This window comes from Salmo salar, chromosome ssa10 (genome assembly GCF_905237065.1).
Source record: "Salmo salar chromosome ssa10, Ssal_v3.1, whole genome shotgun sequence".
Classification (NCBI taxonomy): Eukaryota; Metazoa; Chordata; class Actinopteri; order Salmoniformes; family Salmonidae; genus Salmo; species Salmo salar.
In genome coordinates, this window is record NC_059451.1 from 112,039,695 (window position 1) to 112,057,229 (window position 17,535).

The window sequence follows — 17,535 nt, forward strand, 5'->3', positions numbered from 1 at the left end:
AGAAAGGCCTTTCTCCTTTAAACTAATATAGTGATATAGTGAAGTAGTGAACACCCCACTTGGTGACCACAATATAATGTCTGGTGATTGTTTATGTCTGGATGTCCAACCTGGTGGTTTGATAATGTTGGTCATTAAGCTCTTACAAGGTGATTCTAAAGTGTATTTATGTGTATCCCCTATGGAGATGGATTCTGATATGATTGAGAGACCTACAGGTTCCCTAAAGGCTTTATAAGTGTGTCTGAGTCTGTGTTAGGGTAATGTGTGTTTAGGTGTGTGTGTGTCTGTGTGTGTGTAGGTATAGGTGTGCATGTGTGTGTGTGTGTGTGTGTGTGTGTGTGTGTGTGTGTGTGTGTGTGTGTGTGTGTGTGTGTGTGTGTGTGTGTGTGTGTGTGTGTGTGTGTGTGTGTGTGTGTGTGGCTGTGTGTGTGCATGTGTGTTCATGGATGTGGGCGTCTTGGCGTGCACTGTACCTGTGTATGTGTTCATGTATCAGAAGTGTGTACAGTATATACACGTGTATGATCATCCCACTGACCTCTGCCGATGACCTGGTTAAAATGTAACAGCAGATGTTCTCTGGCGATGACCACATGTTGAACCTCCTTCAGGAGGTCCGGGTGCAGCTGGGACGGGTCGATGTGGACCGGGGCCGACAGGAGAGGGGACACCAGCTCCCCCTCTGCCCCCAGACCCATGCCTCCGAGCCCCAATCTGGGGGACAGCAGCTCCCCATGGCTCCCGTAGATAGGGGGAGCGCCCCTGCACAACTCTGGCCTCTCCACACCCTGGTCTGAAACAATATAGCCAAAGGTCAATTACTACAGGGGTCAGGGTTAGAGGTCAACATAGGTCACATGATCACAGAGTGATGCTAAAGAGAAAGGTCGGAGAAAGAGAGAGTCATGGTTACAGAAAGGAAGAGGGGGAACCTGAGACCTGCACATTACAGGAAGAGGAAATTGAGAAAGGTAGTTTCTCTTTCTCTTTTTTTCTCCTTCGTTGTTTATGTCATTGGGGGGATAAGGGAAGCAGGGGAGGGAAAATGAGTTTGCATGAGTGAAAACGTGAGGGTTATTTTGAAAGAGGAGCAGGCAGGGATGGGCAACTCTAGTTGTTGGACGTTGGAGTGCCTTCTGGTTTTCACCTCCATCGATACATTAATGTCATTGGTTTCCCAGGTCTGAATAGGCATCAGGTATGAAGCAAAGAATAAAAAAACTGTCAACACAGAGTTAGATGGCCATCTCTTTAGAGGTTCGAGGTTAAGGTTAAGAAAGGCAGGTGTTGTTAGTACAGGGTTACTGTTGGTTTTTAGGGTCAGAGTAACCGCCCCAGAGGTGTAGTGTCAGGAAACGTACCCTCCAGCAGGGTGGTTCTATAGTCCAAAGACTCGTGGGACACCATTTCGTTAGTGGGGCTGATGCTCCGGGCGTTAGCCAACATATCCAAGTGCTGAATGTGAGCCCTGCCGTCATACCAAACCTTACCCTCAGCCAGATCTGGAGACCAGAGATAGAGAGGAGGAGGGAGAGGAGGAGGGAGAGGAGGAGGGAGAGGAGGAGAGAGAGAAGAGGAGGGAGAGAGAGAGAAGAGGAGGGAGAGGAGGAGAGAGAGGAGGAGGGAGAGAGAGAGATGAGGAGAAAGGGGAGGAGAGAGGGGAGGAGGGAGAGAGAGAGGAGGAGAGAGAGAGGAGGAGAGAGAAAGAGGGAGAGGAGGAGGGAGAGAGAGAAGGAGAGTGGATGAGAGAGAGAGAGAGAGAGGAGGAGGGAGAGAGAGGAGGAGGAAGAGAGAGAAAAGGAGAGAGGATGAGAGAGAGAGAGAGGAGGAGGGAGAGAGAGGAGGAGGGAGCGAGAGAGAGGAGGGAGAGGAGCAGGAAGAGGAGGAGGGAGAGGAGAGAGAGGAGGAGAGGTAGTAGGAGGGAGAGATAGAGAGAAGGAGAGGATTGGATGTAGGGAAGAGAGTGGGGTGGCAGAGAGGGGGGAGAGAGATAGAGAGATGGGGTACAGGGGGAGGGAGGGGACAGAGAAAGGGAGAGGAGGAGGGAGGCAGTAGCAGAGGGAGAGCGAGAGAGAGAACACAGTCATTGAAGGAGAAGGATAGAGCTCCACCAGTGCTCCCATCAGCTCAACACCTCACAATCCCACAGCCAGTAAGAGGCGGGCAAACATGCACACACACATGCACACGCACAGACACACACACAATTGAAAATATATCACAAAATACACAAACTGACATACCGTCAATGTGTTTGTTCCTCCTTTTCCAGAGGAACAGAGTGAGCAACATCAGCAGCAGCAGACTGACACACACACAGCCAGCTAGCAGCCCTCTGTAGTCCTGCTCATGGGCCAACATCACCCTGCCCAGGCTCACTGAGGACGACGCCTGACGCCACTACACACATAATACACACACACACACACAGACAGACAGACAGACAGACAGACAGACAGACAGACAGACAGACAGACAGACAGACAGACAGACAGACAGACAGACAGACAGACAGACAGACAGACAGACAGACAGACAGACAGACAGACAGACAGACAGACAGACAGACAGACAGACAGACAGACAGACAGACAGACAGACAGACAGACAGAGGACAGGAGAACAGTGAGTGAGTGATGTACAACTATGTTCTAGATAATACATTTTTTATGGTGTGTGTTGGAAAACTCCAATTCCATTCTAGGGGAAAAACTGATGAACACACACACACACACACACACACACACACACACACACACACACACACACACACACACACACACACACACACACACACACACACACACACACACACACACACACACACACACACACACACACACACACACACACACACTCTCTCTCTCTCTCTCTTACATGTGGAGTGGCGTGAGCCACAGACGGAGTGCAGATTGGATCATAGATATTGCTTTTACCATTATTAGGTTTGGGAGAAATGAGCTGGAAACGGTGTGTGTGTCAGGGGGCTTGTCTGGCTCTGTCTGGCTCTGTCTGGGGCTGCCTGGGTCTGTCTGGCTCTGTCTGGGGCTGCCTGGCTCTGTCTGGGGCTGCCTGGCTCTGTCTGGGGCTGCCTGGCTCTGTCTGGGGCTGCCTGGGTCTGTCTGGCTCTGTCTGGGGCTACCTGGCTCTGTCTGGGGCTGCCTGGGTCTGTCTGGCTCTGTCTGGGGCTGCCTGGGGCTGCCTGGCTCTGTCTGGGGCTGCCTGGCTCTGTCTGGCTCTGTCTGGGGCTGCCTGGGTCTGTCTGGCTCTGTCTGGGGCTGCCTGGCTCTGTCTGGGGCTGCCTGGCTCTGTCTGGGGCTGCCTGGGTCTGTCTGGCTCTGTCTGGGGCTGCCTGGGTCTGTCTGGCTCTGTCTGGGGCTACCTGGCTCTGTCGGGGGCTGCCTGGCTCTGTCTGGGGCTGCCTGGGTCTGTCTGGCTCTGTCTGGGGCTACCTGGCTCTGTCTGGGGCTTGTCTGGCTCTGTCTGGCTCTGTCTGGGGCTGCCTGGGTCTGTCTGGGGCTGCCTGGCTCTGTCTGGGGCTGCCTGGCTCTGTCTGGGGCTGCCTGGCTCTGTCTGGGGCTGCCTGGCTCTGTCTGGCTCTGTCTGGGGCTGCCTAGGTCTGTCTGGATCGGTCTGGCTCTGTCTGGCTCTGTCTGGGGCTGCCTGGGTCTGTCTGGCTCTGTCTGGGGCTGCCTGGCTCTGTCTGGGTCTGTCTGGCTCTGCCTGGGTCTGTCTGGGGCTGCCTGGCTCTGTCTGGGGCTGCCTGGCTCTGTCTGGGGCTGCCTGGCTCTGTCTGGGGCTGCCTGGCTCTGTCTGGCTCTGTCTGGGGCTGCCTAGGTCTGTCTGGATCGGTCTGGCTCTGTCTGGCTCTGTCTGGGGCTGCCTGGGTCTGTCTGGCTCTGTCTGGGGCTGCCTGGCTCTGTCTGGGTCTGTCTGGCTCTGTCTATGGCTGTCTGGCTCGGTCTGGGGCTGCCCGGGTGTGGCCTACTGGTGTGTCAGTGTGGACAGCCAGGGACAGAGGCTAGGGGGTCTAGGGATATTGCCTGACCCCTCTCTAGAGATCACACTAATGGTGAGTTCCAATACCCTCAACTCTGCAGCTGATTGTGCCCAAAGCTCCATGTTGCTCTGCCTTTACCGGCCTGAATTATATCATTATGAAACAGCCCTGTCTTCTGCTCCATGTTGCTCTGCCTTTACCGGCATGAATTATATCATTATGAAACAGCCCTGTCTTCTGCTCCATGTTGCTCTGCCTTTACCGGCCTGAATTATATCATTATGAAATAGCCCTGCCTTCTGCTCCATGTTGCTCTGCCTTTACCGGCCTGAATTATATCATTATGAAACAGCCCTGCCTTCTGCTCCATGTTGCTCTGCCTTTACCGGCCTGAATTATATCATTATGAAATAGCCCTGCCTTCTGCTCCATGTTGCTCTGCCTTTACCGGCCTGAATTATATCATTATGAAACAGCCCTGTCTTCTGCTCCATGTTGCTCTGCCTTTACCGGCCTGAATTATATCATTATGAAATAGCCCTGTCTTCTGCTCCATGTTGCTCTGCCTTTACCGGCCTGAATTATATCATTATGAAACAGCCCTGCCTTCTGCTCCATGTTGCTCTGCCTTTACCGGCCTGAATTATATCATTATGAAATAGCCCTGCCTTCTGCTCCATGTTGCTCTGCCTTTACCGGCCTGAATTATATCATTATGAAACAGCCCTGCCTTCTGCTCCATGTTGCTCTGCCTTTACCGGCCTGAATTATATCATTATGAAATAGCCCTGTCTTCTGCTCCATGTTGCTTTAACGTTCTGGGGTTGAATCACGTCCATTAAAGACAATGTGGAAAGTCAAATGTTTATGGTTAACAATGTATTGTTATGACATTTCTAAGCAGTTTTAAGTCAATGACATACTATTTGGTTGAGAGAAACTACTGTGTGTGAGATATTGGAAGTCTGAGTTGAACATTCCGGTAACGTTCAGGGGTGATCATGAAATGCCAGGAGGAATATGGTGTTTTCTGTACATTTTCCTGGCTAGTGACTGTGGTAATAAAATGTCAGACAACAGAACGATGTAAACTACTGTATGATCTATCAAAGCACGAACTGCACACTGGTGTTCTGACATTAGTCAATCGGTAAATAGGCACACTTAGGATACACACACACGCACGCACACACACACACACACACACACACACACACACACACACACACACACACACACACACACACACACACACACACACACACACACACACACACACACACACACACACACACACACACACACACAGAGCCCTCTGTATGGATGCAGTGGCAGCCCAACAAGGCCTTCATTGAGCTGTGGAGTGGGGCTGCTAGACTGGGGGGTCTATAGCTGTCTGTAGTGGTCTCTGTAGACAAGGGGCTGTCTCAAGTGAAGTGGAGAGCTCAGAAAGCCAAGGGAAGGTAGGGTGGTCTCATCCATGTCTAACTAGGGGTGATGAGGGGACTCAGTGGGAAGTTCATGGAGCTAGTTTCGAAGTGTTGATTGAAAGTTTGGTTGGAAGGGAGTGTGTTTTTGTGTCAGTGTCTGTGTGTTTTCTCTCTCTCTCTCTCTCTCTCTCTCTCTCTCTCTCTCTCTCTCTCTCTCTCTGTCTGTGTCCTCACCTCCACCTCCAATTCGTTGGTTGCGTCCCGTAGCTCCATGGGGACAGTACACTCCAGAGTGTTCCCCACCACAGTCACGCTCTCACAAGTCCTGTTAGACACCTTCAGCACCTCCCCCTTCATCGCCTCCACATCCACACGGCCTGGCACCTGGAGAGGGAGAGGGAGAGAGGGAGATATGGAGAGAGGGAGATATGGAGAGAGGGAGATATGGAGAGAGGGAGATATGGAGAGAGGGAGAGAGGGAGAGATGGAGAGAGGGAGAGAGGGAGAGAGGGAGAGAGGGAGAGATAGGGAGAGATATAGAGAGATATGGAGAGATATGGAGAGATAGAGGGAGAGAAAGGGAGAGATAGGGAGAGATAGAGAGAGATGGGGAGAGATGGGGAGAGATGGGGAGAGATGGGGAGAGATATGGAGAGATATGGAGAGAGGGAGAGAGGGAGAGATAGGGAGATAGGGAGATAGGGAGAGGGATCATATGCACATGCAATACTACATCATCCTCAGTGAGTCCTTCAGTATCCACTCAGAGACATGCAAGCTGGGAGTGGAAGTGACTGAGGCATTGGTTGGGGTGCCATTACGGTTCTTGTGAGCCCACCGCCCTGGACAGAGATGCCTCTGTGCATCTACATACACACTAACTAACCCTTTGTCCATGAGGGCTCTTCTTGACAGGAAGAGAGGATTTATAGAGAATTAATCTCACTTTCACACAGACTGCCTTGGCTACTCTCCTCAAATTGTTTGGTTGACACACATGCACGTACACACCCCCCCACCACCACACCCCCACCACCACACCCCCACCACCACACACAGCTCGGTTGCCTCTCACTCTGCCTGGCTGTGCTGTATGAGCGTAGCAGAAGGCCATAAAGAGAAGGATCATTCCTCGCGTGACATCCTGGGATTTTCAGATTTGACACAGGGCCACACCTGTTCCTAAACCACCCTACAGTACACGTCAACTAATACAGTGCATGTGAACACACATACACACACACGCATACAGACATACCAGTCACACTAAGACAAGAACAAACTTAAATGTCTACAGAATTTGAACACATACAAAGCATACTGAATAATACGTACAATACAAATCTGTCATCTGATGTCTGTACCCTGAGGTTGTAACATATTTAATGCTTGGGTATGGAACATTGAAAGTACCATGTCCCATAGAGAATAACTATTAAAAGTTCTGCCATTCCTATCCAAACGAACAGTCTGTGTGGTGCTAATCTGGGTTGAGACGCTTGTTAAACTCTCATGAAGCGATCTGCAGAGATACACCAGCCAAGACTAATAACGTTATCAGGAGCCTGACCAGCGGCCTTTTTTAGCCTGTAACAGTGTAACCCAGGGCGATGTGTGTCCCCTGGGTAATGGGGGCTCATGGGGGCTTGTCTGGGATGAGGAAGGTGATTGGTGGGGGGTGGGAGGTAACTGAGAGAGGGGAGGAAGGGGGAGGATTAGACTATTGGGCCAAGGTCATGCCTGGGAAAAAAAGCCGACCAAGGATCCTGTGCGACTCGCTCCACACAGCTGCCACTAACCATAGTGCCTCCTTTTTTTTCATTGTTTGAAAAAACGTTTTTCTACCCAGAGAAATGGGGTTGCACGTTCAAAACCGGCCATTAATATGTCAAGGGCTTTGACCTCGGGAACTTGGAACAATGTGGTGAGTTGGAGAGAATACTTGGAGAAGTGGAGAGGGGCCAGAGGAGTGACGGAGAGAATTGTGGAGGATGGGCGAAGGGAAACGGACTCCTTTTCCTGTTTTGTTTCAGTATTGTTTCCTTCAAACCTCAGACGGCGAGGATGAGTCAGCTCACGGTCTCGAGGTGAGCCGGAGAGCAAGGTGTCGTTAACTCCAATCAGGGTTCAATCCCATTTGAATTTAGCCAATTCAGGAGATCAACAGACACTCTGTTCCAGAATAGAAACTCTAAGTGCCATTTGTTTAAAATTAGGATTTTTCCAATGCATGAATCAAAATTCAGTTCAGTTTCTGAATGGATGGTAACTGAAGTGACCCCAACCCTAGTCATCACTACAATGAAGAGGTGGTGGAGGGGCGAGGGGGAATGTCTCACCTTAATATTATCAGTAAATTCCAGTTATATTCAGCCAATTCAGGAGGTCAGTTGAGACCCAGTTAGAGCACAGAAAAGTGACATTTATTTCAATGATCTGACATGTCTAACCTTAATCTCCAGAATGCTCTTGTTGCCCTTTGATGTGACGGTGGGTCTCTGAAAGTCCTCGAAGCGAGGGTCCTCTACATACAGCAGGTCAAACTGGGGCGTGGAAAAACCATCCAGGACGAACGCCACCTTGGTGACCACAGGAGTCTGCAGACCCAGGTCCTTCAGGGACGGGGTGGTACACAGGATGGCCAGCCTGTCCTCACCTTTGGTGCAGTTCTGGAGGAAGAACACTCACACAGCATAAGTAACATGCACGCGTACACACACACACACACACACACACACACACACACACACACACACACACACACACACACACACACACACACACACACACACACACACACACACACACACACACACACACACACACATAAACACACATACACATACACACACCACAAGTTAAGAGAAACACTCTTAAAAAAGCCTATAGCGTTTACCCTGCTGTCACATAACAAGTACACTTACTAATCCTTCACATGGCAGATGCTTTCATCCCAGGGTATATTACACGCTTTGTAGTTGTACAAACTATCCATTACAGCTCCATATCTACAGCTGCTGTGGGGTTTAAGTGCCTTGCTCCAGGGCACAACAGCAGTGTGTTTATACCACCCTGGACTAAAACCAAAAAGCCTCCCATCACATTAATCGCCCAAGTGAGAGCCACATGAGAGAAAGAGCCTCTTTTCACCTTTTATTTTTTTTAAATGATATCCGCACCTGCTCAGAGACAATGGATGTGTGTATGTAATATTTTCTTACACATAAGAGAAAGCCACCTTATATTCCTCTACATAAAGGTTGTGATGGTGCACTATTCAAATTATTCCACCCTCTGGCTTACGATTCTCAACAGACGCATTGACACCAAGTGTGTTTGAAAGTTGCTCTGTTACTCTGTTTACACGGCTTACAATCAATAAGGGGACGAGGATTTGTGAAGAGCGATGAAAGCTGTGTTGACATGTCATTCTGTCAGATAGTTGTTTCCATTTGAAATGCTCAAAGACCATGAATCTGGTCCAGTTCCTATTACTACACTCATGCTGCAGGTATGTTGTTCTATTTCCACATCTCTACAATATCATTATTTCTAAATATGGATAGTGCATCAGGCCATCTGAAAGCACAAGGTGGAACATTCCTTTCAATACTGCACATCAGAGTTCCAGGAGGTCATAATAAAGCCCCAAAAGTTATGGTAGACAGTCAAACACTGTATATACAGTGCATTCAGAAAGTATTCAGACCCCTTGACTTTTTCCACATTTTGTTACGTTACAGCCTTATTCTAAAATGGATTCAATTGTTTTTTCCCCCTCAACAATCTACACACAATACTCCATAATGGCAAAGCAAAAGCAAGTTTTTAGAATTTCTTGCAAATGTATTAAAAACAAAAAACGGAAATATCACATTCACATAAGTATTCAGACCCTTTCCTCAGTACTTTGTTGAAGCACCTTTGGCAGCGATTACAGCTTAGAGTCTTCTTGGGTATGACGCTACAAGCTTGGCACACTTGTATTTGGGGAGTTTCTCCCATTCTTCTCTATCCTCTCAAGCTTTGTCAGGTTGGATGGGAAGCATCGCTGCAAAACGTTTTTCAAGTCTCTCCAGAGAAGTCCGGAATCTGTCTGGGCCACTCAAGGACATTCAGAGACTCGTGAAGCAACTCTTGCCTTTTCTTGGCTGTGTGCTTAGGGTCGTCGTCCTATTGGAAGGTGAACCTTTGCATCAGTCTGAGGTCCTGAGCACTCTGGAGCAGGTTTTCACCAAGGATCTCTCTGTACTTTGCTCTGTTCATTTTTCCCTCGATCCTGACTAGTTTCCAAGTTCCTGCCTCTGAAAAACATCCCCACAGCACAATACTGCCACCACCATGCTTCACTGTAGGGATGGTGCCAGGTTTCCTCCAGACGTGACTGGCTTCCATCTGGCCACTCTACCATAAAGGCCTGATTGGTGGAGTGCTGCAGAGATGGTTGTCCTTCTGGCAGGCTATCCCATCTCCACAGAGGAACTGAGGAGCTCTGTCAGAGTGACCATTGGGCTAGCTCTAGGAAGAGTCATGGTGGTTCCAAACTTCTACCATTTAAGAATGATGGAGGCCACTGTGTTGTTGGTACCCTTCCCTAGATCTGTGCCTCGACACAATCCTGTCTCGGAGCTCTACGGAAGATTCATTTGACCTCATGGCTTGGTTTTTGCTCTGACACGCACTGTCAACTGTGGGACCTTACAGTGGGGGAAAAAAGTATTTGATCCCCTACTGATTTTGTATGTTTGCCCACTTACAAAGAAATGATCAGTCTATAATTTTAATAGTAGGTTTATTTGAACAGTGAGAGACAGAATAACAAAAAAAAATCCAGATGTCAAAAATGTTATAAAATGATTTGCATTTTAATGAGGGAAATAAGTATTTGACCCCTCTGCAAAACATGACTTAGTACTTGGTTGGCAAAACCCTTGTTGGCAATCACAGACATCAGACGTTTCTTGTAGTTGGCCACCAGGTTTGCACACATCTCAGGAGGGATTTTGTCCCACTCCTCTTTGCAGATCTTCTCCAAGTCATTAAAGTTTCGAGGCTGACGTTTGGCAACTCGAACCTTCAGCTCCCTCCACAGATTTTCTATGGGATTAAGGTCTGGAGACTGGCTAGGCCACTCCAGGACCTTAATGTGCTTCTTCTTGAGCCACTCTTTTGTTGCCTTGGCCGTGTGTTTTGGGTCATTGTCATGCTGGAATACCCATCCACGACCCATTTTCAATGCCCTGGCTGAGGGAAGGAGGTTCTCACCCAAGATTTGACGGTACATGGCCCCGTCCATCGTCACTTTGATGCTGTGAAGTTGTCCTGTCCCCTTAGCAGAAAAACACCTCCATGTTTGGCGGTGGGGATGGTGTTCTTGGGGTCATAGGCAGCATTCCTCCTCCTCCAAACACGGCGAGTTGAGTTGATGCCAAAGAGCTCCATTTTGGTCTCATCTGACCACAACACTTTCACCCAGTTGTCCTCTGAATCATTCAGATGTTCATTGGCAAACTTCAGACGGGCATGTGTATGTGCTTTCTTGAGCAGGGGGACCTTGCGGGCGCTGCAGGATTTCAGTCTTTCACGGCGTAGTGTGTTACCAATTGTTTTCTTGGTGACTATGGTCCCAGCTGCCTTGAGATCATTGACAAGATCCTCCCGTGTAGTTCTGGGCTGATTCCTCACCGTTCTCATGATCATTGCAACTCCACGAGGTGAGATCTTGCATGGCGCCCCAGGCCGAGGGAGATTGACAGTTCTTTTGTGTTTCTTCCATTTGCGAATAATCACACCAACTGTTGTCACCTTCACACCAAGCTGCTTGGCGATGGTCTTGTAGCCCATTCCAGCCTTGTGTAGGTCTACAATGTTGTCCCTGACATCCTTGGAGAGCTCTTTGGTCTTGGCCATGGTGGAGAGTTTGGAATCTGATTGATTGATTGCTTCTGTGGACAGGTGTCTTTTATACAGGTAACAAGCTGAGATTAGGAGCACTCCCTTTAAGAGTGTGCTCCTAATCTCAGCTCGTTACCTGTATAAAAGACACCTGGGAGCCAGAAATCTTTCTGATTGAGAGGGGGTCAAATACTTATTTCCCTCATTAAAATGCTAATCAATTTATAACATTTTTGACATGCGTTTTTCTGGATTTTTTGTTGTTATTCTGTCTCTCACTGTTCAAATAAATCTACCATTAAAATTATAGACTGATCATTTCTTTGTCAGTGGGCAAATGTACAAAATCAGCAGGGGATCAAATACTTTTTTCCCTCACTGTAGAGGTGTGTGCGTTTCTAAATCATGTCCAATCAATTTAATTACCACAGGTGGACTCCAATCAAATTGTAGAAACATCTCAAGGATGATCAATGGAAACAGGAAGCACCTGAGCTCAATTTTGAGTCTCATAGCAAAGGGTCTGAATACTTATGTAACTAAGGTATTTCAGTTTTTATTTTTAATACGTTTGCTACATTTTCAATAAATCTGTTTTTGCTTTGTCATTATGGGGTATTTTGTGTAGATTGATGAGGGAAAAAACAAATGTAATTGTAACGTAACAAAATGTGGAAAAAGTCAAGGGGTCTGAATACTTTCCGAATGCAGTGTAATTCAACCTAGCACATCCAACCCAGCTGTGAATACTCAGTGTAGTGTAGAGACATTTTCACTCCATTTCTAACTGTGAGGGTGAATCTTGGCCAGCCTACTCATGAGAGTTCAACCAGTGTGTGATTTTGAAAAGGCCGGATCAGGTCCAACATTCCTGTACCTTTTGCCCCTGTAATTTCTCCATTTGTGTGTTAATTTTACTGCACTGAGATAAATCAGCATCACACAGAGTGTTTCTTGGTAGTCTTAAACAAGTCTACTATGAAACAAAAGTATACACCTCACACACATGGTTATGGGCTTTAAAAAAGAAGACACCTGTACCATATCAGATATAGAGTTGAAATGTAATCAATTTTGAGTTTGTATCCCAATATTACACTTTATATACATCACAGAAGACTGAAATATAACAAAACCGTTTGACATAGAAACAACAGATGTGCTGTGTTTAAAAAAAAAAAAAAGTTTATTAATTATGAAATTATGAAAAATATGAATAAAGGGAAAGGGGATACCTAGTCAGTTGTATAGGGAAAAGGGGATACCTAGTCAGTTGTATAGGGAAAGGGGGATACCTAGTCAGTTGTATAGGGAAAGGGGGAAACCTAGTCAGTTGTATAGGGAAAGGGGGATACCTAGTCAGTTGTATAGGGAAAGGGGGAAACCTAGTCAGTTGTATAGGGAAAGGGGGATACCTAGTCAGTTGTATAGGGAAAGGGGGATACCTAGTCAGTTGTATAGGGAAAGGGGGATACCTAGTCAGTTGTATAGGGAAAGGGGTACCTAGTCAGTTGTATAGGGAAAGGGGGAAACCTAGTCAGTTGTATAGGGAAAGGGGGATACCTAGTCAGTTGTATAGGGAAAGGGGGTACCTAGTCAGTTGTATAGGGAAAGGGGGATACCTAGTCAGTTGTATAGGGAAAGGGGGAAACCTAGTCAGTTGTATAGGGAAAGGGGGATACCTAGTCAGTTGTATAGGGAAAGGGGGATACCTAGTCAGTTGTATAGGGAAAGGGGGATACCTAGTCAGTTGTATAGGGAAAGGGGGATACCTAGTCAGTTGTATAGGGAAAGGGGGATACCTAGTCAGTTGTATAGGGAAAGGGGGATACCTAGTCAGTTGTATAGGGAAAAGGGGATACCTAGTCAGTTGTATAGGGAAAGGGGGATACCTAGTCAGTTGTATAGGGAAAGGGGGAAACCTAGTCAGTTGTATAGGGAAAGGGGGATACCTAGTCAGTTGTATAGGGAAAGGGGGATACCTAGTCAGTTGTATAGGGAAAGGGGGGATACCTAGTCAGTTGTATAGGGAAAGGGGATACCTAGTCAGTTGGATAGGGAAAGGGGGAAACCTAGTCAGTTGTATAGGGAAAGGGGGATACCTAGTCAGTTGTATAGGGAAAGGGGGATACCTAGTCAGTTGTATAGGGAAAAGGGGGTACCTAGTCAGTTGTATAGGGAAAGGGGGATACCTAGTCAGTTGTATAGGGAAAGGGGGGTACCTAGTCAGTTGTATAGGGAAAGGGGGATACCTAGTCAGTTGTATAGGGAAAGGGGGGTACCTAGTCAGTTGTATAGGGAAAGGGGGATACCTAGTCAGTTGTATAGGGAAAGGGGGATACCTAGTCAGTTGTATAGGGAAAGGGGGGTACCTAGTCAGTTGTACAACTGAATGCATTCAACTGAAATGTGTCTTCTGCACTTAACCCAACCCCTCTGAATAATAACATTCCGCCCATAAGGCCACCAGGTCATTTGACTGCAGGAAAGGGCTTCAGCACACAAATGGCACAGCACACAAACACAGTGAATGACTTTCCCGGTCATGTGACCTCCCTCTTTTTTCTAGTTTGACACGTTTCTCCTGCCTATCACATGTGGCTGGCCATGGCTTTTCTTTCCTCTAACACAACTAGCGTGGAGTGTCACTGGCTCAGATTTCTGCTACGCTTGTCATTTCTGGCTGCTCACATCTAACTGGAGATAGAGGAAGTGGTGCTGAATGTGGTTAGTAGCCCGGAGGAGGTGAGGATGGGTTCTAGATTCTGGAGTCGTGGGTCACCATGCTTCCTATATACAGCAATCTGGTGTTCCTTGTGGAACTGTGTGTGTTTTTAATAAAGGACTCCTGAAAGTGCACTGGCAGCGGATTCACCGTAGCCTCCAGTCCACACAGCTGTGGGATGGACAAAACATTTTTTACATTTTAGTCATTTAGCAGACACTCTTATGCAGAGCGACTTACAGTAGTGAATGAATACGTTTCATAGATTTTTTTTTGTACTGGCCCCCCATGGGAATCAAACCCACAACCCTGGCACTGCACACACCATGCTCTACCAACTGAGCCACAGGGAAGACCACTTCCACTCTGCCCAGAGTGGACAGCCAAGTGTAAATGTTTGTAGTGTGGTTAGGGGCCATTGATATTGTATATTTACCTAGATGGCCCACTAAAGCAAACATGTCCTAGTATAATGGAATAAATCTTTAATATGGAAAGCCTGACATATGTCTTAATATCCAAAAACCTGTATTCGAAAGTAACTGGGACTAATGGATATCATTCACAAACCAGGAAGACCTGATTAACTAATAATAGCTTGTTAACAATACAATATGAAACAAAGATAAATGACATCTGATATTGCTAACTACTTTAATGATTTTTTCATTGGCAAGATTAGCAAATTTAGGCATGACATGCCAGCAAAAAATGCTGACACTACACATCCAAGTATATCTGACCAAATTATGAAAGACAAGCATTGTAATTTTGAATTCTGTAAAGTGAGTGTGGAAGATGGGAAGAAAGAAAATTGTTGTCTATCAACAATGACAAGCCACTGGGGTCTGACAACTTGGATGGAAAATTACTGAGGATAATAAATTACGATATTGCCACTCCTATTTGCCACATCTTCAATTTAAGCCTACTAGAAAGTGTGTGACCTCAGGCCTGAAGGGAAGCAAAAGTCATTCCGCTACCTAATAGTAATAAATAGGAAAGCCCCCTTTACTGGCTCAAATAGCCGACCAATCAGCCTGTTATCAACCCTTAGTAAACTTTTGGAAAAAATGGTGTTTGACCAGATACAATGCTATTTTACAGTAAACAAATTTTCAACAGACTTTCAGCACTCTTATAGGGAAAGACAATCAACAAGCACAGCACTTACACAAATGGCTGAGAGAAATTGATGCAAAAAATATTGGGAGGGCTGTTTTGTTAGACTTCAGTGCGGCTTTTGACATTACCGATTATAGTCCGCAGCTGGAAAAATTTCATATTGTGCCATATTGTGGATAAAGAGTTACCTGTCTAACAGAACATAGAGGGTGTTCTTCAATGGAAGCCTCTACAACATAATCCAGGTAGAATCAGGAATTCCCCAGGGCAGCTGTCTAGGCCCCTTACTTTTTTCAATCTTTACTAACAACATAAGTAAAGCCAGTGTGTCTATGTATGCGGATGACTCAACATTATACACGTCAGCTACTAGATCAACTGAATCACTGCAAAACTTAACAAAGAGCTACAGTTAGTTTCAGAATGGGTGGCAAGGACTAAATTAGTCATAAATATTTCTAAAACCAAAAGCATTGTATTTGGGACAAATCATTCACTAAACCCTAAACCTGAACTAAATCTTGTTATTAATAATGTGTAAATGGAGCAAATTGAGGTGACTAAACTGCTTGGAGTAACCCTGGATTGTAAACTATCATGGTCAAAACATATTGATACAATATTAGCTAAGATGGGAAGAAGTCTGTCCATAATAAAGCGCTGTTCTACCTTCTTAACAGCACTATCAATAAGATCGGTCCTACAGGCTTTAGTTTTGTTGCACCTGGACTACTGTTCAGTCGTGTTGTCAGGTGCCATAAAAAGGGACTTCGAAAAATTGCAATTGGCTCAGAGCAGGGCAGCACGGCTGGCCCTTGGATGTACACAGAGAGCCAACGCTAATGGAATGCATGTCAATTTCTCCGGGCTCAAAGTGGAGGAGAGATTGACTTCATCACTACTTATATTTGTGAGAGGTATTGACATGTTGAATGCACCGAGCTGTCTGTTTGAACAACTGGCACACAGCTCGGACACCCATGCATACCCTCACAAGACATGTCACCAGAGGTCTCTTCACAGTCCCCAAGTCCAGAACAGACTATGGGATGCGGACAGTACCACATAGAGCCATGACTACGTGGAACTCTATTCCACATCAAGTAACTGATGCAAGCAGTAAAATTTGATTTAAAAAACAGATACAAATACACCTTATGGAACAGCGGGGACTGTGAAGCAACAAAAAAATTGGCACAGACATATGCATACACACACGATAATGTACGCACTATACACATACATACACATGGATTCTGTGTTGTATATACAGCTGAATTCAGAAGTTTACATACACTTAGGTTGGAGTCATTAAAAGTTGTTTTTCAACCACTCCATGAATTTCTTGTAAACAAACTACAGTTTTGGCAAGTCGGTTAGGACACCTACTTTGTGCATGACACAAGCCATTTTTCCAACAATTGTTAACAGACAGATTATTTCACTTATAATTCACTGTATCACAATTCCAGTGGGTCAGAAGTTTACATACACTAAGTTGATTGTGCCTTTAAACAGCTTGGAAAATGTCATGGCTTTAGAAGCTTCTGATAGGCTAATTGACATAATTTGAGTCAATTAGAGGTGTACTTGTGGATGTATTTCAAGGCCTACCTTCAAACTCAGTGCCTCTTTGCTTGACATCATGGGAAAATCAAAAGAAATCAGCCAATACCTCAGAAATAAAATTGTAGACCTCCACAAGTCTGGATCATCCTTGGGAGCAATTTCCAATGCCTGAAGGTACCACGTTCATCTGTACAAACAATAGTACGCAAGTATAAACACCTCCTAGAGATGTACGTACTTTGGTGCGAAAAGTGAAAATCAATCCCAGAACAACAGCAAAGGACCTTGTGAAGGTGCCGGAGGAAACATGTACAAAAGTATCTATATCCACAGTAAAACGAGTCCTATATCGACACTGCTCCAAAACTGCCATAAAAAAAAGCCAGACTACGGTTTGCAACTGCACATGGGGACAAAGATCGTACTTTCTGGAGAAATGTCCTCTGGTCTGATGAAACAAAAAAAGAACTGTTTGGCCATAATGACCATCGTTATGTTTGGAGGAAAAAGGGGGAGGCTTGAAAGCCGAAGAACACCAACCCACCCGTGAAGCACGGGGGTGGCAGCAGCATGTTGTATGGGTGCTTTGCTGCAGGAGGGACAGGTGCACTTCACAAAATAGATGGCATCATGAAGGGAAATGATGTGGATATATTGAAGTAACATCCCAAGACATCAGTCAGGAAGTTAAAGCTTGGCCGCAAATGGATCTTCCAAATGGACAATGACCCCAAGCATACTTACAAAGTTGTGGCAAAATGGTTTAAGGACAACAAAGTCAAGGTATT

The 17,535-nt window shown here is 46.3% G+C and overlaps 1 protein-coding gene across 2 annotated transcripts in view; it reads right to left on the reverse strand.

Annotated features, from left to right (window-relative positions):
• LOC106561553 (hepatocyte growth factor receptor-like) overlaps positions 1–17,535 on the reverse strand; it is a 97,243-nt gene that overhangs the window by 11,417 nt on the left and 68,291 nt on the right. For both annotated transcript variants that reach the window (XM_014125645.2, XM_014125644.2), the window contains exons 11-15: positions 7,884–8,102; positions 5,668–5,817; positions 2,247–2,403; positions 1,365–1,505; positions 542–796 (exon numbers count right to left, since the gene is read on the reverse strand). In XM_014125645.2, coding sequence (XP_013981120.1) covers positions 542–796; positions 1,365–1,505; positions 2,247–2,403; positions 5,668–5,817; positions 7,884–8,102 — 922 coding nt within the window. The remainder of the gene's footprint in view (positions 1–541; positions 797–1,364; positions 1,506–2,246; positions 2,404–5,667; positions 5,818–7,883; positions 8,103–17,535) is intronic.